Source organism: Pseudophryne corroboree, chromosome 3 (genome assembly GCF_028390025.1).
Source record: "Pseudophryne corroboree isolate aPseCor3 chromosome 3, aPseCor3.hap2, whole genome shotgun sequence".
Taxonomy (NCBI): domain Eukaryota; kingdom Metazoa; phylum Chordata; class Amphibia; order Anura; family Myobatrachidae; genus Pseudophryne; species Pseudophryne corroboree.
This window is the reverse complement of record NC_086446.1, coordinates 408,141,606-408,165,837: the sequence shown is the minus strand read 5'-3', so window position 1 is coordinate 408,165,837 and position 24,232 is coordinate 408,141,606. Positions and strand designations below refer to the sequence as shown.

General features: G+C 47.0%; 1 protein-coding gene across 2 annotated transcripts in view; it reads left to right on the top strand.

Annotated features, from left to right (window-relative positions):
* RBL1 (RB transcriptional corepressor like 1) overlaps positions 1-24,232 on the top strand; it is a 436,431-nt gene that overhangs the window by 226,351 nt on the left and 185,848 nt on the right. For both annotated transcript variants that reach the window (XM_063960185.1, XM_063960186.1), the window contains exons 8-9: positions 22,667-22,853; positions 23,109-23,275. In XM_063960185.1, the coding sequence (XP_063816255.1) occupies positions 22,667-22,853; positions 23,109-23,275 (354 nt within the window). The remainder of the gene's footprint in view (positions 1-22,666; positions 22,854-23,108; positions 23,276-24,232) is intronic.

Here is a 24,232-nt window from a genome sequence, read left to right as displayed (position 1 = left end):
AAAAAGAGAGGGGGGGCACTAAATATAGGCGCAAACTGTATATTTATAGCAGCTATAGGGGAAAAATCACTGTGTGTAGTGTGAATCCCTGCATTATATAGCGCTCTGGTGTGTGCTGGCATACTCTCTCTCTGTCTCCCCAAAGGACTTTGTGGGGTCCTGTCCTCAGTCAGAGCATTCCCTGTGTGTGCGTGTGTCGGTACGGCTGTGTCGGCATGATTGATGAGGAAGATTATATGGAGGCGGAGCAGGTTCCGATAAGTGTGATGTCACCCCCTGCGGGGTCGACACCAGAGTGGGTGGATATGTGGAAGGTATTAACCGACAGTAAAATAATTTACTCTGCGCCAAAAGACACTTTACAAAACCACAGTGTGCAGTCTGTCATGTGTAGTAATTGACTCAATACAACTTCAGATCTATGTAACCACTTTTATATTTGGTCTGTTAAAATTGACACAATAAGACACACATATATAACAAACACTTTGTAGCAGTAACTTGCTCTCTATGTAAGAAATGTAGAAATATACAATATATTTAAAAATAACTAGTTGGCTCTGTTTGGTTGGAATTATTACTAAACTCTGGCGTCCCAGTGTTCAGTTAGATGGAAGAAAGTCCCGCAATATAATGATGCAGTCTCTTAATAAATAACTTACAGAAATTGCAGCATATAATTACCCATGTGCTGGTTCCTGGAGTAATTAGATACAGGGTCCGTTTTGTAGAATAATGCACATATGCAGGTAGTCAATATGGTATCAGCACAAGCTCACCCTGATTGTTAGCTTTATCAGGAAACCTCTGTAACTATTTCCACGTCACAGGCAATAGACCCCACAGCGGAGGACAGCGGTGAATACCCAATGTGAGCAGGTGGAATCCTGGATGTAATTGAGGCGGCTATGAACGGCCGTGAGCAGTGATCAGCTGGTATCTGCTGGCTTTGATGTCAGTAGTAAGCCTTTTATCGGTAAACGTTGCAGGGTGCCGCCGGCTCTGGGCACCTGTCAGAATCACCAGCGAGGTTGTCAGCGGGTAGTCGCCGGCTTGAGGAAGTCTCCGGTTGCCTAGGAGACGAAACGCGTTGACGCCCTCTCCACGTTGGTTCTCTGTTTGGCTCAATTGGTCTTTAGAGCGGTCCTGCTATCCCACACCGCCTCAGCACAAAATTGTATGTACGCCGGGCGCTCTAGCCGGCGATTACCCGTTGAAAAACCTTGCTGGAGACTCTGACAGTACACGCCTGCACGCTGCACGCCGGGCGCTCCAGCCGGCGACTACCCGCTGACAACCTCGCTGGTGATTCTGACAGGTGCCCAGAGCCGGCGGCACCCTGCAACGTTTACCGATAAAAGGCTTACTACTGACATCAAAGCCAGCAGATACCAGCTGATCACTGCTCACGGCCGTTCATAGCCGCCTCAATTACATCCAGGATTCCACCTGCTCACATTGGGTATTCACCGCTGTCCTCTGCTGTGGGGTCTATTGCCTGTGACGTGGAAATAGTTACAGAGGTTTCCTGATAAAGCTAACAATCAGGGTGAGCTTGTGCTGATACCATATTGACTACCTGCATATGTGCATTATTCTACAAAACGGACCCTGTATCTAAATACTCCAGGAACCAGCACATGGGTAATTATATGCTGCAATTTCTGTAAGTTATTTATTAAGAGACTGCATCATTATATTGCGGGACTTTCTTCCATCTAACTGAACACTGGGACGCCAGAGTTAAGTAATAATTCCAACCAAACAGAGCCAACTAGTTATTTTTAAATATATTGTATATTTCTACATTTCTTACATAGAGAGCAAGTTACTGCTACAAAGTGTTTGTTATATATGTGTGTCTTATTGTGTCAATTTTAACAGACCAAATATAAAAGTGGTTACATAGATCTGAAGTTGTATTGAGTCAATTACTACACATGACAGACTGCACACTGTGGTTTTGTAAAGTGTCTTTTGGCGCAGAGTAAATTCTTTTCCTGTTTAATTGTTTTAATCATAAGCAACCTAGCAAGTTGCTTCTACTCAGCTGCCAATTTACACATTTTACATTTTTTATTTAAGTCTATTCTGAATTTTACTTTTTACTATTAGCGCCGGATATTAACAGGTCTGTGACAATTGTCCAGATCTGTTGTTCACTAATTAACCGACAGTGTCAACTCCTTTACATAAAAGGCTAAATGACGTACAGCAGTGGGACAGCCGGCTTCTCAGCCCGTGCCTGCCCAGGCGTCTCAAAAGCCATCAGGGGCTCAAAAACGCCCGCTACCTCAGATGGCAGACACAGATGTCGACACGGAGTCTGACTCCAGTGTAGACGACGATGAGACAAATGTAAAATCCACAAGGGCCATCCGTTGTATGATTCCGGCAATGAAAAATGTGTTGCACATTTCTGACATTAACCCAGTTACCACAAAAAAGGGTATTATAGTTGGGGAGAAAAAGCATCCAGTGGTTTTTCCCCCATCAAATGAATTGAATAAAGTGTGTTAAGAAGCGTGGGGTTCCCCCGATAAGAAAATAGTAATTTCTAAAACGTTACTGATGGCGTACCCTGTCCCGCCAAAGGACAGGTTACGTTGGGAGACGTCCCCTAGGGTGGAGAAGGCGCTCACACGCTTGGCAAAAAAGGTGGCACTGCCGTCTCAGGATACGGCCGCCTTAAAGGAGCCTGCTGATAAAAAGCAGGAAGCTATCCTGAAGTCTGTATATACACACTCGGGTATTATACTGAGACCTGCAATTGCTTCAGTGTGTAGTGCTGCAGCAGCTTGGTCCGATACCCTGTCAGATAATATGGATACTAGACAGGGATACTATTTTGCTAACCATAGAGCATTTTAAAGACGTGGTCTTATATATGAGAGATGCACAGAGGGATATTTGCCGGCTGGCATCTAAAATTAATGCAATGTCCATTTCTGCCAGAAGAGTATTATGGACTCGGCAGTGGACAGGTGATGCTGATTCTAAAAAGCACATGGAGGTTTTGCCTTATAAGAGTGAGGAATTGTTTGGGGAGGGTCTCTCGGACCTAGTATCCACAGCAACAGCTGGGAAGTCGATATGTTTACCTCAGGTTTCCTCACAGCCTAAGAAAGCACCGTATTATCAGGTACAGTCCTTTCGGCCACAAAAAGGCAAGCGGGTCAGAGGCGCTTCCTTTCTGCCCAGAGGCAGGGGAAGAGGGAAAAAGCTGCACCAGACAGCCAGTTCCCTGGAACCAAAAATCCTCCCCCGCTTCCTCTAAAGTCCACCGCATGACGCTGGGGCTCCACAGGCGGAGCCAGGTGCGGTGGGGGCGCGTCTCTGGAACTTCAGCGACCAGTGGGTTCGCTCACAGGTAGATCCCTGGGTTCTACAAGTGGTATATCAGGGATACAAGCTGGAGTTAGAGGCCACTCCCCCTCGCCGTTACCTCAAATCTGCCTTGCCGGCTGCTCCCAAAGAAAGTGAGGTAGTACTGGACGCTATTCACAAGCTGTACTTCCAGCAGGTGATAATCAAGGTACCCCCCCCCCCCCCCTTCAACAGGGGCAGGGTTACTATTCCACAATGTTGTGGTACCGAAACCAGATGGTTCGGTGAGACCCATCCTAAATTTGAAATTCTTGAACACTTATATAAGGAAGTTCAAGTTCAAGATGGAATCGCTCAGGGCGGTTATACAAGCCTGGAAGAGGGTGTCCCCATGTACCCACCTCACCAGGAGTACCTCAGGTTTGTGGTACAGGACTGTCATTACCAATGCCAGACGTTGCCGTTTGGTCTGTCCACGGCACCGAGGGTATTTACCAAGGTAATGGCCAAAATGATGATACTCCTTAGAAAGAAGGGAGTTATAATTATCCCGTACTTGGACGATCTCCTGATAAAGGCGAGGTCCAAGGAGCAGTTGCTAGTCAGCGTAGCACTATCTCAGGAAGTGCTGCATCAGCACGGCTGGATCCTGAATATCCCAAAGTCGCAGCTGATTCCCGCTACGCGTCTGCTGTTCCTGGGTATGATTCTGGACACAGAACAGAAGAAGGTTTTTCTCCCGGAGGAGAAGGCCCAGGAATTATCTCTGGTCAGGGACCTCCTGCAACCAAAACAGGTGTCGGTGCATCACTGCACGCGAATCCTGGGAAAGATGGTAGCTCTTACGAAGCGTTTCCCTTTGGCAGGTTCCATGCGAGGATATTCCAGTGGGATCTATTGGACAAGTGGTCCGAATCGCATCTTCAGATGCATCGGTGGATCACCCTGTCACCAAGGGCCAGGGTGTCTCTGCTGTGGTGGCTGCAGTGCTCATCTTCGTGAAGGCCGCAGAGTCGGCATACAGGACTGGGTCCTGGTGACCACGAATGCAAGCCTCCGAGGGTGGGGGGCAGTCACTCAGGGAAGAAAACGTCCACGGGCAAAAACTTCCTTGCATATAAATATTCTGGAACTACGGGTCATTTACAATGCCCTGAGTAAAACAGAATGCCTGCTTCAAAACAACCGGTGCTGATTCAGTCAGACAACATCACGGCTGTCGCCCATGTAAATCGACAGGGCGGCACAAGAAGCAGGATAGCAATGGCAGAAGCCACAAGGATTCTTCGATGAGCGGAGAATCACGTGATAGCACTGTCAGCAGTGTTCATTCCGGGAGTGGAAAACTGGGAAGCAGACTTCCTCAGCAGACACAACCTCCACCCGGGAGAGTGGGGACTTCATCCAGAAGTCTTCAAGCTGATTGTACACTGATGGGAACGACCACAGGTGGACATGATGGCGTCCCGCCTCAATAAAAAGCTAAAAAGATATGACGCCAGGTCAAGGGACCCTCAGGCGATAGCTGTGGACGCTCTAGTGACACCGTGGGTGTACCAGTCGGTTTATGTGTTCCCTCCTCTTCCTCTCATACCCAAGGTACTGAGGAGAATAAGAAGAGGAGTAAGAACTATAATCATTGTTCCGGATTGGCCAAGAGGAGCTTGGTACCCAGAACTTCAAAAAATGATCAGAGGACCCATGGCCTCTGCCGCTCAGACAGGACCTGCTGCAGCAGGGGCCCTGTCTGTACCAAGACTTACCGCGACTGCGTTTGACGGCATGGCGGTTGAACACCGGATCCTGAAGGAAAAGGGCATTCCGGAGGAAGTCATCCCTACGCTGATTAAAGCTAGGAAGGATGTGACAGCAATACATTATCACCGCATATGGCGAAAATATGTTGCGTGGTGTGAGGCCAGGAAGGCCCCAACGGAGGAATTTCAGCTGGGTCGATTTCTGCACTTCCTACAGTCAGGGGTGACTATGGGCCTCGAATTGGGTTCCATTAAGGTCCAGATTTCGGCTCTGTCAATTTTCTTCCAAAAAGAACTGGCTTCACTGCCTGAAGTTCAGACTTTTGTTAAGGGAGTGCTGCATATTCAGCCCCCTTTTGTGCCTTCAGTGGCACCTTGGGATCTCAACGTAGTGTTGGAATTCCTAAAGTCGCATTGGTTTGAGCCACTTAAAACCGTGGAGCTAAAATATCTCACGTGGAAAGTGGTCATGCTGTTGGCCTTGGCTTCGGCCAGGCGTGTGTCAGAATTGGCGGCTTTGTCTTGTAAAAGCCCTTATCTCATTTTCCATATGGATAGGGCGGAATTGAGGACTCGTCCCCAATTTCTTCCTAAGGTGGTATCAGTGTTTCATTTGAACCAACCTATTGTGGTGCCTGCGGCTACTCGGGACTTGGAGGATTCTAAGTTGCTAGATGTAGTCAGGGCCCTGAAAATCTATGTTTCCAGGACGGCTAGAGTCAGGAAGACTGACTCGCTATTTATCCTGTATGCACCCAACAAGCTGGGTGCTCCTGCTTCAAAGCAGACTATTGCTCGCTGGATCTGTAGCACGATTCAACTTGCACATTCTGCGGCTTGACTGCCGCATCCTAAATCTGTAAAAGCCCATTCCACGAGGAAAGTGGGCTCTTCCTGGGCGGCTGCCCGAGGGGTCTCGGCTTTACAACTTTGCCGAGCTGCTACTTGGTCTGGTTCAAACACATTTGCAAAATTCAACAAGTTTGATACCCTGGCTAAGGAGGACCTTGAGTTTGCTCATTCGGTGCTGCAGAGTCATCCGCACTCTCCCGCCCGTTTGGGAGCTTTGGTATAATCCCCATGGTCCTTACGGAGTTCCCAGCATCCACTAGGACGTCAGAGAAAATAAGAATTTCTCTGACGTCCGAGAAAATAAGAATTTCTCTGACGTCCTAGTGGATGCTGGGGACTCCGTAAGGACCATGGGGAATAGACGGGCTCCGCAGGAGACTGGGCACACTATAAGAAAGATTTGGTACTACCTGGTGTGCACTGGCTCCTCCCTCTATGCCCCTCCTCCAGACCTCAGTTAGATTTCTGTGCCCGGCCGAGCTGGATGCACACTAGGGGCTCTCCTGAGCTCCTAGAAAGAAAGTATATGTTAGGTTTTTTATTTTACAGTGAGACCTGCTGGCAACAGGCTCACTGCAACGAGGGACTAAGGGGAGAAGAAGCGAACTTACCTGCTTGCAGCTAGCTTGGGCTTCTTAGGCTACTGGACACCATTAGCTCCAGAGGGATCGACCGCAGGACCCGTCCTTGGTGTTCGTTCCCGGAGCCGCGCCGCCGTCCCCCCTTACAGAGCCAGAAGCAAGAAGATGGTCCGGAAAATCGGCGGCAGAAGACTTCAGTCTTCACCAAGGTAGCGCACAGCACTGCAGCTGTGCGCCATTGCTCCTATACACACTTCACACTCCGGTCACTGAGGGTGCAGGGCGCTTGGGGGGGGGGCGGGCGCCCTGAGCAGCAATAAAATCACCTTGGCTGGCAAAATAACCACAATATATAGCCCCAGAGGCTATATATGTGGTAATTACCCCTGCCAGAATACAGAAAAAAGCGGGAGAAAAGTCCGCCGAAAAAGGGGCGGAGCCATCTCCCTCAGCACACTGGCGCCATTTCTCCCTCACAGTTCCGCTGGAAGGAAGCTCCCTGACTCTCCCCTGCAGTCTACACTACAGAAAAGGGTAAAAAAGAGAGGGGGGGCACAAATTTGAGGCGCAGTAAATATTATAGCAGCTATAGGGGACATAATTCAGTTAGTCCCTGCATTATATAGCGCTCTGGTGTGTGCTGGCATACTCTGTCTCCCCAAAGGGCTTTTGTGGGGTCCTGTCTCCTTTAAGAGCATTCCCTGTGTGTGTGCGCGGTGTGTCGGTACGGCTGTGTCGACATGTTTGATGAGGAGACTTATGTGGAGGCGGAGCAGATGCCTATAAATGTGATGTCACCCCCTGCGGGGCAGACACCTGAGTGGATGGACTTATGGAAGGAATTACGTGCAAGTGTCGACTCCTTACATAAAAAATTTGACGACATGCCAAATGCGGGACAGCCGGCTTCTCAGCTCGTGCCTGCCCAGGCAATTCAAAGGCCATCAGGGGCTCTAAAACGCCCACTACCTCAGATGGCAGACACAGATGTCGACACGGATACTGATACCAGTGTCGACGACGATGAGTCAAATTTAATGTCCACTAGGGCCATTCGTTGCATGATTGAGGCAATGAAAGAGGTTTTACACATTTCTGATATAAACCCAGGTACCTCAAAAAAGGGTATTATGTTTGGGGAGAAAAAACTACCAATAGTTTTTCCCCCATCTGAAGAATTAAATGAAGTGTGTGAAGAAGCGTGGGCTTTCCCTGATAAAAAATTGGTGATTTCCAAAAAATTACTAATGGCGTTCCCTTTCTCGCCAGAGGATAGGTCACGTTGGGAAACTCCCCTAGGGTGGATAAAGCGCTCACACGTTTGTCTAAAAAGGTGGCACTACCGTCTCCGGATACGGCCGCCCTAAAGGAACCTGCTGATAGAAAGCAGGAGGCTATCCTAAAGTCTATATATACACACACTGGTGTTATACTGAGACCAGCTATTGCTTCAGCGTGGATGTGCAGTGCTGCTGCTGCTTGGTCAGATTCCCTGTCGGAAAATATTGACACCCTGCACAGGGACACTATATTGCTAACCGTAGAGCATATAAAAGACTCAGTCTTGTACATGAGAGATGCACAGAGGGAGATCTGCCGGCTGGCATCTGGAATAAGTGCATTGTCCATTTCTGCTAGGAGAGGCTTATGGACTCGGCAGTGGACAGGGGATGCAGATTCTAAAAGGCACATGGAAGTTTTGCCTTATAAGGGTGAGGAGTTATTCGGGGATGGTCTCTCAGACCTTGTTTCCACAGCAACAGCTGGGAAGTCAGCATTTTTGCCCCATGTCCCCTCACAGCCTAAGAAAGCGCCGTATTATCAGGTACAGTCCTTTCGACCCCAGAAAAACAGGCGGGGAAAAGGCGGGTCCTTTCTGTCTAGAGGCAGAGGAAGGGGAAAAAAAGCTGCACCACGCAGCAGGTTCCCAGGAACAAAAGTCCTCCCCCCGCTTCTTCCAAATCCGCCGCATGACGGTGGGGCTCCACAGGCGGAGCCAGGTACGGTGGGGGGCCGCCTCAAAAATTTCAGCGATCAGTGGGTTCGCTCACGGGTGGATCCCTGGATCCTTCAAGTAGTATCTCAGGGGTACAAGCTGGAATTCGAGGCGCCTCCCCCCCGCCGTTTCTTCAAATCGGCCTTACCGACAACTCCCTCGGGCAGGGAGGCTGTACTAGAGGCAATTCACAAGCTGTATTCCCAGCAGGTAATAGTCAAAGTACCCCTACTTCAACAAGGACGGGGTTACTATTAAACACTGTTTGTGGTACCGAAACCGGACGGTTCGGTGAGACCCATTTTAAATTTGAAATCCTTGAACACATACATAAAAAGATTCAAGTTCAAGATGGAATCGCTCAGGGCGGTTATTGCAAGCCTGGACGAGGGGGATTACATGGTATCCCTGGACATCAAGGATGCTTACCTGCATGTCCCAATTTACCTTCCTCACCAGGAGTACCTCAGATTTGTGGTACAGGATTGCCATTACCAATTCCAGACACTACCGTTTGGACTGTCCACGGCACCGAGGGTGTTTACCAAGGTAATGGCAGAAATGATGATACTCCTTCGAAAAAAGGGAGTTTTAATTACCCCGTACTTGGACGATCTCCTAATAAAGGCGAGGTCCAGGGAGCAGTTACTGGTCGGAGTAGCACTATCTCGGGAAGTGCTACAACAGCATGGCTGGATTCTAAACATTCCAAAGTCACAACTGGTTCCTTCCACACGCTTACTGTTCCTGGGGATGATTCTGGACACAGAACAGAAAAAAGTGTTTCTCCCGCAGGAGAAAGCCAAGGAGCTGTCATCTCTAGTCAGAGACCTCCTAAAACCAAAACGGGTATCGGTGCATCACTGCACACGAGTCCTGGGAAAAATGGTGGCTTCGTACGAAGCAATTCCATTCGGCAGGTTCCATGCAAGGACCTTCCAGTGTGACCTCTTGGACAAGTGGTCGGGATCGCATCTTCAGATGCATCAACTGATAACCCTGTCTCCAAGGACCAGGGTGTCTCTACTGTGGTGGCTGCAGAGTGCTCATCTTCTAGAGGGCCGCAGATTCGGCATACAGGACTGGGTCCTAGTGACCACGGATGCCAGCCTTCGGGGCTGGGGCGCAGTCACACAGGGAAGATATTTCCAGGGACTTTGGTCAAGTCAGGAGTCGTCCCTACACATAAACATTCTGGAACTGAGGGCCATTTACAATGCCCTAAGTCAGACAAGGCCCCTGCTTCAAAACCAGACGGTTCTGATCCAATCAGACAACATCACGGCAGTCGCCCATGTAAACCGACAGGGCGGCACAAGAAGCAGGGTGGCGATGGCAGAAGCCACAAGGATTCTCCGATGGGCGGAAAATCACGTAATAGCACTGTCAGCAGTGTTCATTCCGGGAGTGGACAACTGGGAAGCAGACTTCCTCAGCAGACACGACCTACACCCGGGAGAGTGGGGACTTCATCCAGAAGTCTTCCTACTGTTGGTAAACCGTTGGGAAAGGCCACAGGTGGACATGATGGCGTCCCGCCTCAACAAAAAGCTAGAGATATATTGCGCCAGGTCAAGGGACCCTCAGGCGATAGCTGTGGACGCTCTAGTGACACCGTGGGTGTACCAGTCGGTTTATGTGTTCCCTCCTCTGCCTCTCATACCAAAGGTACTGAGAATAATAAGAAGGCGAGGAGTAAGAACGATACTCGTGGTTCCGGATTGGCCAAGAAGAGCTTGGTACCCGGAACTTCAAGAAATGTTATCAGAGGACCCATGGCCTCTACCGCTCAGACAGGATCTGCTACAGCAGGGGCCCTGTCTGTTCCAAGACTTACCGCGGCTGCGTTTGACGGCATGGCGGTTGAATTCCGGATCCTAAAGGAAAAGGGCATTCCGGAGGAAGTCATTCCTACGCTGATAAAAGCCAGGAAAGAAGTAACCGCAAATCATTATCACCGCATTTGGCGAAAATATGTTGCGTGGTGTGAGGCCAGGAAGGCCCCTACAGAGGAATTTCAGCTGGGTCGTTTTCTGCACTTCCTACAGTCAGGAGTGACTATGGGCCTAAAATTGGGTTCCATTAATGTCCAGATTTCGGCTCTGTCGATTTTCTTCCAGAAAGAACTGGCTTCACTGCCTGAAGTTCAGACTTTTGTAAAGGGAGTGCTTCATATTCAGCCCCCTTTTGTGCCTCCTGTGGCACCTTGGGATCTCAATGTGGTGTTGAGTTTCCTAAAATCACATTGGTTTGAACCACTTAAAACCGTGGATCTGAAATATCTCACGTGGAAAGTGGTCATGATATTGGCCTTGGCTTCGGCCAGGCGTGTGTCAGAATTGGCGGCTTTGTCATGTAAAAGCCCTTATCTGATTTTCCATATGGATAGGGCAGAATTGAGGACTCGTCCCCAGTTTCTCCCTAAGGTGGTTTCAGCTTTTCACTTGAACCAACCTATTGTGGTGCCTGCGGCTACTAGGGACTTGGAGGATTCCAAGTTACTGGACGTAGTCAGGGCCTTGAAAATTTATGTTTCCAGGACGGCTGGAGTCAGGAAAACTGACTCGCTTTTTATCCTGTATTCACCCAACAAAATAGGTGCTCCTGCTTCTAAGCAGACTATTGCTCGCTGGATTTGTTGCACAATTCAGCTGGCGCATTCTGCGGCTGGATTGCCGCATCCTAAATCAGTGAAAGCCCATTCCACGAGGAAGGTGGGCTCATCTTGGGCGGCTGCCCGAGGGGTCTCGGCTTTACAACTTTGCAGAGCTGCAACTTGGTCAGGGGCAAACACGTTTGCTAAATTCTACAAATTTGATACCCTGGCTGAGGAGGACCTTGAGTTCTCTCATTCGGTGCTGCAGAGTCATCCGCACTCTCCCGCCCGTTTGGGAGCTTTGGTATAATCCCCATGGTCCTTACGGAGTCCCCAGCATCCACTAGGACGTCAGAGAAAATAAGAATTTACTCACCGGTAATTCTATTTCTCGTAGTCCGTAGTGGATGCTGGGCGCCCATCCCAAGTGCGGATTGTCTGCAATACTTGTATATAGTTATTGCCTAACTAAAGGGTTATTGTTGAGCCATCTGTTGAGAGGCTCAGTTATATTTCATACTGTTAACTGGGTTTAATATCACGAGTTATACGGTGTGATTGGTGTGGCTGGTATGAGTCTTACCCGGGATTCAAAATCCTTCCTTATTGTGTCAGCTCTTCCGGGCACAGTATCCTAACTGAGGTCTGGAGGAGGGGCATAGAGGGAGGAGCCAGTGCACACCAGGTAGTACCAAATCTTTCTTATAGTGTGCCCAGTCTCCTGCGGAGCCCGTCTATTCCCCATGGTCCTTACGGAGTCCCCAGCATCCACTACGGACTTCGAGAAATAGAATTACCGGTGAGTAAATTCTTATTTTACTCACCGGTAATTCTATTTCTTGTAGTCCGTAGTGGATGCTGGGCGCCCATCCCAAGTGCGGATTGTCTGCAATACCTGTATATAGTTATTGCTTAACTAAAGGGTTATTGTTGGAGCCATCTGTTGAGAGGCTCAGTTGTTATTCATACTGTTAACTGGGTATAGTATCACAGGTTGTACGGTGTGATTGGTGTGGCTGGTATGAGTCTTACCCGGGATTCCAAATCCTTTCCTTATTGTGTCAGCTCTTCCGGGCACAGTTTCCTAACTGAGGTCTGGAGGAGGGGCATAGAGGGAGGAGCCAGTGCACACCAGGTAGTCCTAATTCTTTCTTAAATGTGCCCAGTCTCCTTCGGAGCCCGCTATTCCCCATGGTCCTTACGGAGTTCCCAGCATCCACTACGGACTACGAGAAATAGAATTACCGGTGAGACAGAGACGGCTCAAGTCGGCCCTACAGGACGACCACCTTATACTTCTCGCTGATCACATCTGTGAATCAGCCGAGTATCTATGTACGGCTTCTATGGATGTCGGCCAGGTTACTGCTCGCCTTTCAGCTTCACTAGTTGCGGCACGACGTGCACTTTGGCTGCGTTCTTGGCAGGCGGAGGCAGAGTCCAAACGAGGAAGAGAAGCGTTACCTTACGCTGTCGAGATGTTGTTTGGTCCTGAATTGGACAAAAGGATCTCTCGGGCCACGGGGGGGGGGGGGGGGGGGGGGATCTGTTTTCCTATCATTGCATACACTGGTTCCTAAACGAAAATATTCAGGACCAGCGTTCAAATCCTTTAGACCTCAGTCCTTTTGAGGCCGTGCTAGAGGAACAGTCACACACCGTAGATGTGGTAGAGGACGTGGTTTTCAACAAGCCACTAACCGTCGTCAGGGCGCTAAGACCACAGACAAGCCAGTGGCATGACGGGTTCCCAGCCCATCTCGGATCTTCAGTTGTGGGAGCATGCCTTCAGACGTTTCATTTGGCGTGTTTTCGGACGTCCACAGATGGGTGAATCCGCAATTTAGTGTTAAAAGGTTACAAAATAGAGTTCGATTGTCTTCCTCCAAAGCACTTTTTCACGACCGGTCTGTCTGTGTCAGAAGACAAAAAGGCGGTTCTGCAGACCGCGATTCAGTCTCTGGTAGATTCAGCAGTTTTGATTCCAGTTCACCAACAGGGTCAAGGTGGTTATTCCAGTCTTTTTGTAGTACCAAAGCCGGATGGCTCTGTCAGACCGATATTGAATCTAATGGGGCTCAATCAGTACGTCACTTACTACAGATTCAAGATGGAATGCCTGCGGTCAGTAATTACAGGTTTAGATCCACAGGAATTCATGATTGAGTCTCAAGAATGCGTACTTGCACATTCCAATTTGGCCACCGCATCAGGTGTACTTAATGTTTGCAGTACAACAAAACCATTATCAATTTCAGGCCCTACCGTTTGGCCTCTCGTCAGCGCCTAGGGTATTCACAAAAGTGATTTCTGTGATGATTGCTCATCTCAGATCCCTGGGAGTGATAATAGTTCCGTACTTAGATGATCTGCTCATCAAAGCTCCGTCTCAACAGATGCTCCTTCAACATGCCTTGCTAACGTACAATGATTCCGTCTCAACGACTTCAATTCTTAGGAATGATTCTCGATACGGTGGCTCAACAAATTTACCTGCCAGAACAAAAGGTACAAAGTATTTGTCATCTGGTACAGTTAGTGCTCAAACCACGGACAGTCTCTGTGCATTCGGAAGGTGGCGTCTTTCGAAGCGCTCCAGTTCAGAAGATTTCACTTGCGTCCTTTTCAACTGGATGTTCTCACACACTGGTCAGGCTCGCATCTACAAATTCATCAGATGGTGCGGTTGTCTCCAAGGGCCAGGGTATCACTACTCTGGTGGCTCCAATTGCACAATCTCACTGCATGGAAAAGGTTCGACGTCTGGAATTGGATAATTTTTTACGACGGACGTAAGTCTCAGAGGTTGGGGAGCAGTGGTCCTACATTGTCAGCTTCAGGGTCTCTAGTCAGACCGAGAGATATTACTGTCAAATAAATGTCCTACAACTCAGGGCGATTTCAACATGCTGCGACAAGCACTTTACAGGCTCCAGTCTCTGACTGTTCAGGTTCAGTCAGACAACGCAACGGCAGTCGCATACATCAACAAACAAGTAGGAACTCAGTCGCATGGCCATGCGAGAAGTTGCTCGAATCCTAAATTGAGCCAAGCATCACCAGGTGATATTGTCGGCAGTGTTAATTCCAGGAGTGGACAACTGGGAAGCAGATTTTCTCAGCCGTCAGGATTTTCATCCAGGAGAATGGGCATTAAATTCAGAAGTGTTCCAGATGTTGGTCCAGCGGTGAGGTTACCCACAAGTTCTAATGGCATCTCACCAAAATCATCAAACACCCCAGTATGTGTCCAGAACAAGAGATGCAAAAGCATTGCATGCTCTCAAAATAGCGTGCCCGTATAGCCTCGTGCATCTGTTTCCACCATTTCCGCTGCTTCCTCGGTTGCTAAAGCGAATAAACAGAATTCACGACAGTCCTACTCATTGGCCTCGGAGAGCTTGGTTCTCGGATCTCCGCGGGCTACTCGCAGACGAGCCATGGCCGCTTCCGATACGTCCAGCCCTAATATAACATGGTCCGTTCTTTTACCCCAATTTAGCGCGGCTGCATTTGCCGGGGTGGGTGTTGAAACCGCTCTCTTAAGACGAGAGGGTATTCCAGAGTCAGTTATACCAACCATGTTACATTCTAGGAAGCCAGTTACAGCAGCTCATTATCACTGCATTGGGTGAGCTTATATAGGTGTGAAGCTCGGAAGTTTCCGACATCTTTCAGTTTATCCCATCTTTTGCTATTTTTAGACTGGGTTAGATGGAGGACTACGTTTATCTACACTAAAGGTGCAGGTCTCAGCCTTGTCAATTTTCTTTCAAAGGCATTTGGCTCTTTTGCCAACAGGTTACACTTTCCTGCAAGGTGTTCTCAGAGTTCAACCTCCAGTTATACCACCTACAGCTCCATGGGACTTGAATCTATTTTTAGATTTTTGAAGTCTTCAACTTTTGAACCCTTACAACAAGTGGTTAAGTTTCTAACATGGAAAATAGTGTTTCTCCTAGCCTTAGCCTTCATCAAGGCGTGTTTCAGAATTGGGTGTCTTGTCATGCAAGCCACCATATCTGGTGTTTCATAATGACAGAGCGGAACTTCGGACGAATTCCGCTTTCTTACCAAAGGTGGTATCTTCTTTTCATATCAATCAACCAATCGTCGTTCCTGTTTTCTAAGAAGATTCAGGAACTCCAGCTACTTTAGGATGTAGTACGCGTGCTTCGTGTTTATGTAGCTTGAACATCAACAGTACGTAAGACGGATACATTGTTTGTTCTCTATAATGCAGTCAAGATGGGTTGGCCAAGCAGACCGTGGCCAGATGGATTAAGCTGACCATTCGTCAAGCTTACAGTCATGCTAGTCTACAACTGCCTGCATCTATTTCATATTCCACATGTTGGGCAGCGGGTCGTGGAGCTTCTACGACTCAGTTTTGCTGAGCTACATGGTCATCAGTGCACACGTTTGTGCGCTTTTACAAGTTTGATACGTTTGCGGAATCAGCATCTGGCTTTGGCCATCTACTGTTACAGGTGCCAAACAGCTCTCCCGCCCAAGGGGGAAACTTTGGTTCGTCCCAAGAGTACTGCAGTGACCCCTAGTGGATGAAAAAGAAAATAGGATTTTGGTACTTACCAGGTAAATCCTTTTCTTTGAATCCATAGTGGGCACTGGACGCCCGCCCAGAGCAGTTTTCACCTGGCTTGTGGTAAGTTCAGAAGACCTTATGGTAACACGTTATCACCGACTTATTCTGATATTAAGGTGATTATCTATTGTCGTGTCCATTTTCGAGTTGTCCGTTATGTTATGTGTCAACTTTTTAGTTGTCCGTTATGTTATGTTTTCTCCATTGTTCATCCTCTATTTCGCTCCTGTTCGGCTCAGTAAAAAACAATGAGGTCTCTAGGGGAGTATGGAGGAGGGTTACACATTTTAATATTTAGATGTGCCTATCCCTGCTAACGCCCTGTCCATATCCCAAGAGTACTCCAGTGCCCCCTATGGATTCAAAGAAAAGGATTTACCTGGTAAGTACCAAAATCCTATTTTTGCCGCTCTTCGACATAAGTCAACACTTCCACAGTGTTGATATTTGTGACTGTAATCACTTGAAATTTCTTAACGTGATATACAATCCGACCCTACGCATGCATCGGCATTGAGGATCGGAATAACAAACTGACAGAAAAATAGTAAAGTCAGTGATCACACTAGCAGTCAGTCGTCACATGTTATACATTATTATAATAAACAATATGAGCACATCAACTACATTTTAAGTATGTAGGAGAGCATATTACTGCATCATGTTTAAACAGATCTAACGTATTCAGACGCGATGCAAAAGAAACAGTAAATGTATACAGACTCCTATGCAATAGGCACTTTTCTAACTATTCGTACTCAAAGGGTAGATAGAGACTTAGTGCTGTATAACCCGTAATCAGTAGAGTGGGATACAGGGAGACTGTCACCTCGCTTCCAAGACCGATCAATACGTTAGCGAACGCTGAGTGGATCCAGACGCTACTAGTGTACACTGCTACTCCATGAACCTATAGTGAACACAGACGCTCAGTGAACACGGACGCACCAGTCACACAGCCGCCTATGCTACAACTGGGTCCCCTACGTGTACAGTGCCTGAGACGGAAGCTGGAAACAGTTCATGGCGGTAAACTCAAAGGAAACTTATTATGAACCGGGGGGAGGGGTGACCAGGAGAGCTTCTGACTCCCCACTGCTGACATCAACCCTAGGGATCGTGGCCTCATACTATTCCTGGAGCCTCTGATCCCTAAGGCCTAGCGCTGGTGCACCCAAGGTGGTAGCCACGTCAGCGACTATTTGGTGGTCTCCTCCCAAAACAGTGCGGCTGTGTCTATGCGGAACCGATGCCTTACCTTCTCCCCGTGCTCTGGCCACAGCCTGGTAACATCTGCTGGACCTGCTAGTATATCCGACACAGACGCCTGCCGAAACAACAGTGTACTCGTGGGTAAGCGTTGTCGCAACCCGGCGGAGAGTTGTTGGAGCGACTTTCTAAGGTACGTATAAGACGCTGTTTAGAAGGATCACTCAAAAAAATAGTAAGACTGTAAAAATAAAATAAGAAAGCTTAGGGCTGCTAAACCAGCATCCCTCTGACCATGGTCCGGCTCCTGCGCACCAAACAAAAATTTGCCTGAGCAAGGAGGCGGGGATATATGGACGGACCCGTTGCATGCTGGGAGGCCGGAAAAGCTTTGACCGATTGGTGCAAATTCCGTTGTCGCTTCATCATATCCTATTATCCTGTGGATAACCTGTGGACCCTGCTGGAGAAAAATGGGAAAGTCCACCGGTAGTGGATGCAGGTTGTCATGGAAGATTGTGTTACCCGTCCCTGGTGCAGCCTCCCTGAAAGACGCATCTGATCGTAGGATTGAGACAACACTCAAATCCTTGTACACAGCTGCTGGGGTGGCTCAGAGACCCGCTATAGCATGTACGTAGATTACTAAAGCCATTGCTAAATGGTTGGGTAACCTTTATTGAAGGGTTGGATTCCTTATCTAGGGAGATTGTGTTACTCCTGCAACATATACAGGACTCTGCAAACTTTATGGTGGAAGCCATAAAAGAAGTAGGTTTGCTTAATGCACGCACCACTGCTAAGGCAGTGTCAGCACGCAAGGGCTTATGGTTTCACCAGTGGACTGCGGACGCGAACTCCAGGAAGACCTACTCAGTACCTTTTGGACTACCACGTTTAAGGGCAAAGTCAGAGGATTTTCTACTGCCAACAGAGGCTCTAGAGGTAAACCGCACATACCAGCAACTGCCGGGTCTCAGGAACAGAGCTCCAGTTCTGCTTCCTCAAAGCCTTCTTTCTGTATGTTGGTGGACCGTGAGGCCTGGAAGACTGGCAGGTGGGAGCCAAGGTAAAAAAATTTCAGTCACATCTGGACAACATCATGCCAGGATCCCTGGCTCATAGATCTTATTTCCCAGGTCTTACAGGCTGGAGTTTCAGGATCTCCCACCTCACAGATTCTTCAAATCAGGCTTACCAGTTTCACAAGAGGCAAGTATAACCTTACAGGATGCCATTCAAAAACTGTTGCAGACTCAGGTCATTGTTCCAGTTCCACTTCATCTCCAAAACAAGGGATATTATTCCAACTTTGTGGTACCGAAACCAGACGGTGCGGTAAGGCTGATTTTGAATCTAAAATCGTTGAACCTTTATTTACGAGTGATCTCAGGTCTGGAAGAGGGGGAATTCCTAATGTCTCTGGATATCATGGATGCGTGCCATCACATTCCGATCTGGCTGCCTCACGAGGCTTATCTACGCTTTGCACTACAGTACTGTCACTACCAGTTCCAGGCCCTGCCATTTGGTCTCCACGGCACCAAGGGTGTTCACCAAGGTGATGGCAGAGATGATGTTTTTCCTTCGCGAGCAGGGAGTGAACATAATTCCGTACCTGGACGATCTTCTGATAAAGGCACCGTCCAGGGAAAGTTTGTTGGATAGCATTGGTCTCACAACCAAACTACTGCTGGATCACGGGTGGATTCTAAATCTCTCGAAATCTCCATGGGTCTATTAGATGGTGTACGTGTTCCTTCCACTAATCCCAAAAATTCCAAAAAGAATAAAAAGGGAAAAAGTTCAAGCAATCCTCATTGCTCCTGGCTGGCCAAGAAGGGCCTGGTACGCGGACCTTATGGGGATGCTCCTGGAAGATCCGAGGCCTCTACCTCTTCGTGGGGATCTTCTGCAACAGGGCCTGTTCGTCTATCAGGACTTACCACGGCTACGTTTGGTGGCATGGAAGTTTGACGGCTGATTCTAAGCCAGGAGAAACATCCCTGACGAGGTCTTCCCAACTATGATCCAAAAAGGGGTTACGTCTAAACATTACCACCATATTTATTTGGAAGAACTACATCTCTTGGTGTGAGAGCAGAAAATATTCTGCGGTGATTTAATCTGGTACTTTTTCTGCAGTCTGGTGTGGATGTGGGCCTACGTCTGGGCTCCATAAAAGTCCAGATTTCAGCCTTGTCCATTTTCTTTCAGAAACAATTGACTTCTCTTCCGAAGGTGCAGGTGTTCTGCACATCCAGCCTCCCTTTCTGCCTTCCACGGCACCTTGGAATCTCAATTTGGTGCTGCAGTTCCTCCAATTGGACTGGTTTGAACGGTTACAGGAGGTAGACGTAAAATATCTTACGTGGAAGACCGTCACACTGTTAGCTTTGGCTTCAGCAAGACGTGTGTCGGAGTTAGGGTCTTTGTCTCACAGGAGCCCCTATTTAATTTTCCATGAGGACAGAGCTGAACTCAGGACTCGTCAACAATTTATTCCTAAATTGGTGTCTGCGTTTCACATCAACCAACCCATTGTGGTTCCGGTTGTTACCTACACCTCTGTTACTTTAAAGTCTTTGGTTGTTGTGAGGGCTTTGAAGGTGTATGTGAAGAGGACAGCTCGTCACAGGAAGTCTGACTTGCTCTTCGTTCTTTACGATCCCAATAAGATTGGGTGTCCTGCTTCAAAGCAGTCAATTGCACGCTGGGTCATGCTCACTATCCAGCAGGATTGCCGATTCCAAAATCTGTACAGGCCCACTCGACTAGGTCAGTGGGTTCTTTTTGGGCGGCTGCCTGCGGTATCTCTGCTTTACAGCTCTGTTGAGGAGCTACTTGGTCAGGTTCGAACACTTTTGCAAAGTTCTATAAGTTCGATACTTGGGCCTCTGAGGACCTTCAGTTTGGTCCATAATTTCTGCAGGAACCTCGGCACTCTTCCACCTGGTTTGTGAGCCTTGGTACTTCCCCATGGTACTAAATTGATTCCCAGTATCCTCTAGGACGTACAAGAAAATAGGATTTTAATTGCCTACCGGTAATTCCTTTTCTCGTAGTCCGTAGAGGATACTGGGCGTCCGCCCGGTGCTTCGTTCGTCCTGCACTGTTACTTGGTTAAGTATTGTTGTTTGGTCCAGCTGTTGCTGTTATTTTTCCATGTTGGGTTAGCTTGTCTTTCCCCTTGTTTGTGTGTGCTGGTTCAGAATCTCATCACTGTCCTTTTATATCCTTCTCTCTAAGTATGTCCGTCTCCTCGGGCACTGTTTCCTAGACTGAGTCTGGTAGGAGGGATACAGAGGGAGGAGCCAGCCCACACTATAAGATTCTTAAAGTCCCATGGTTCTTAGTGGACCCGTCTATACCTCATGGTACTAAATGGATCCCCAGTATCCTCTACGGACCACGAGAAAAGGATTTACCGGTAGGTAATTAAAATCCTAATTTCTACTCCCCTGAGAGTTTGTTCCAAATTAATATTGAGATTTGAGGTGCCTGCCTTTTTTGTCTGCCCTTTTCTATACCTCATATTGTTTAAGCTGTGCATGACCTCTATTCACCTGGAGCCATCTTGTTGTCCGTCTTTGGTAACTAAAGTCTCTTGTGATTTTCCTCTCAAATAGTGGCATCTGTCCCTTTGATGGCCGCCTCATCCCTCTCTGGGGAGGGATGTCTGACATCACTTGACATGTATGCCTCATTATGTGATTGCAATTTTATTTTTTTGTGAATCTTCTTATTCTTCCTCTATTGCCTGTCACCTATGCAACATGATTGCTGGCTTCATTAAGTCCTAAATTCATAACCTGCCTCTCACTGCTCCACCATCTTTCTACGCAGCCTGCAGTTTTGTGCCTTCCTTACGCTGACCTAGCTTTTCCAAGTGTTTCTCCACTTTTTTACTTTACAGTTACCTTTTCACTGCTCATCTCACATCCTGTGCTAGAGCACTTCTTTCATGAGTTGACAGAAGCGAAAAGTCCCAAAAAGTGTCCCTCGTTCTTCTGAGGCCTCGCCTTACCCTGATCTCTGGTGTTATCTCAACACTCTGAGATGTCTGCCTCTCCTGCTCTATCAACATCCTCTGAGGATACGACGGATATGCGGGAACCTTGGAGTAGTTCAGACTTCGGTGAGAAACACAATATGAAGACAGACCTTCGACTTCTCCAGTCCTTCCCCGCCAAAGCTGATATCCCAACTAAGGCAGATTTTGCTTCTCTAGGAAGTAAATTGCGAGAGGTGGTTCACTCAGAAGTCTCTACTTTTAAAGTGGAACCGACTCATTTAAGAACTGGCATTCTCACATTGGAGATATGGAGGAGGAGACTGATGATTTTCACCAAGCGTTGGTTGACACTGAATTACAGGCTGCAGAAATTCAGAGCCTCTGGGACCTTTTAGATTATCTCGATAACAGAAACCAAAGAAATAATTTGAGAATACGCAGCATGCCTGAGGACATTCCACACCAAGGTCTGCAGGTTGTCCTTACCAAGCTGTTCAGTGAGGTTCTGGGGCATGTCTCCAGTGACTCTATCGCTTTTGATAGAGCCCACAGGGCACTATGACCTAGGGGCCTACAGTCTGAGCGTCCACATGTTGTCATATACCACCTACATTACTTTGCCCAGAAAGATAAGATACTTCTCATGCTCCGAGTTTCTGAGGGGTTCGAGTTCAATGGCCAGTCCATTCAAGTATTCCAGGACATTTCATGGCATAACTTGCAAGTGAGACGTCATTTGAAACCATTAACTGACGTCTTACGTACACGCAATATCAAGTTCAGATTGGGTTATCCATTTAGACTAGATGACACCAATAGAGGGAAGATGACCACTTTACGGACCCTGGATGACGACATTCCCTTTTGCTCTGCATTAGACATTGCCTAGGTACGGATCCCTGAATGACAGTCCCTCCAGTCTTTTAAAACCCAGGGTGGACAGACACACTGTGCTACCTTAATTGGGCGGTCTTCAGGTTGCCGGCGGCCGGAATCCCGACCTCCGGCATACCGACAGCTTTTCTCCCTCTTGGGGGTCCACAATCCCCCTGGAGGGAGAATAACGTGTCGTGCGCCACCGTGCCTGCAGCGTGACGAGCGCAGCGAGCCCTCAACGGGCTCATTTGCACTCGCCCAGCTGTCGGTATGCCGGCGCCGGTATGCTGGCCGCCGGCATCACATACTACACCCCTTTGATTACCCAACCTGCAGAAGTGCTGCATCTACCTTACATCAATAGCCCTTGTATGTTTATCTGGATCCCCTGGTCTGCAGACTAGTATAAGACCTAAGGCTCATACAACACCCAAAGCCGCCGACGTGGTGAGTTAATTATAACCTGACACGTGTGTAGATATATATTATTCCAACTGCAAGTTTCTGATTTTTTTATTTATTTATTTATTTGATGTCGCCATCCGTAAATGCTATGTGTTAGACTGTAAAAAGAGGTCAGACATTTTTGTTTTTGTTTCGGTCAGTATCTACACTATTACTATAAAATTGGCGAACAAGTGATTTATACAGTTATTTCCTATATAGCGTCAGCACATGGACATGCTTCAGTACATTAATGTGGTGGGGAGGAGCAGCTTGCTTTGGTAGTAGTTGGAGTCTTCCAACTCTCCCCTCCTCCTGATTTCTCTCTGAAGTCTGTCTGAATTTTTTTTTTTTTTTTAATTCATGTTTTCTCTGAAAATTCCATTCTGATTTTGTCCCTTTTACAGTAAAGCCTTGAATAAAGAGTATGAGGAGTATGTCCTTACAGTTGGAGACTTTGATGAGCGGGTGTTTCTTGGAGATGACGCGGAAGAGGAGATTGGGACCCCCAGGAAGTTTGTAGCAGACCTTCCTGTGAGCAACTGCACACCACGGAAACAGGTGGAATCGAATCTCCACCAGCATTTTGAGAAGGTACCTATTATTAAATCTTTGTGGAATAATATTCTATGAATAATTCTGTGCTGGCTTTCATGTTTAAACGTTTGTAAAATGCTAATTTATGATCAGATGTGTAAGATGTGCCACCTGAAAGAATAGTCAAGCTTCAGAACATTTGAGAAAGAAGCAACCCACCCGAAAACTTATTACATGCCTTAAACGATAATCTGATAAATTTGTGTTAGTAGATTGTTTTGGTTTATTGTAATGTTATTCCTCATCCCATAGAGAAAATCCTTTGCTCCATCAACACCACTGACTGGTAGAAGATACCTGAAAGAGAAAGAGGCTGTGATCACTCCCGTATCATCAGCAACACAGTGTGTGAGCAAGCTGCAGAGCATGGTGACTGGACTTCGAAATGCTCCTAGTGAACATCTTATAAATGTTTTTAAGTAAGAACAACATAAAATGTTTAATTTTTTACAGTGGCACAGTGCTTTTTTATGCTGTCATGTAGTTATGTAACAGTGATTATCGAATGGAGCGCTATTTATGAATGTGAACAAAACTTAATACAAATAAACATACATAATTCATGTAAAATATCCACATATACGATTACTAAAATATACCTTGCAGGTAGGAACAAACCACTAAACCCTCAACTAAAAACAATAGATTAGATTAGTATGCACCCATGTATTCAGTTTGTCTGACAATTTAATAAAATGAATATGCATATGTCCAGAAAAGAGGTTCTATGCCAATATATAGCAACCAAGATATACTCTCTAATAGGTTAGTATGAAGCAGGCAAAAAATAAAAATTAACTCCTCAAGCCGAACAACATGAAAGTTAATTTACCTAACAAAACTTTACCAGGTTTTATTATTTATACCAGTGTACAGATATAGGGGTATATGCAATTGCGGTCGAATTCCCGAAATTGTCGAATTTCGGGTCATTTTCGACCAAAAAAAAAAATTCGCCTATGCAATTCAGTGCTTTCCGACCAAAAAACGGACTTTCAAAATTCGACTTTTTGAAATTCGAATTTTTGCAAATTCGACTTTTCTGCAATGATATAAGTGCTGCAATTCGACCAAAGCATATTCAATTCAAGTTTGGAAATTCGACAGCAGTGCTTTTAGACAGCAAATTCGTCATTTTCAATCCGCCACACTTTGGAGGGTGAAAACAAATAAAAAAAATTTAAACATGTTTTTTTTTGTGGTTTTTTTTTTTGGGAATAGCAGATCTATTTATATTAGAAGGGATTAGGTACTTTTTTTTTTGGAGGCACAAATATTATTTATATATTTTTTTAAATATTATTTTTTTTAAATTTTTTTTTTATTGCTGGAACGGTAAAATCCTAAAAAAAAATGGCGTGGGGTCCCCCCTCCAA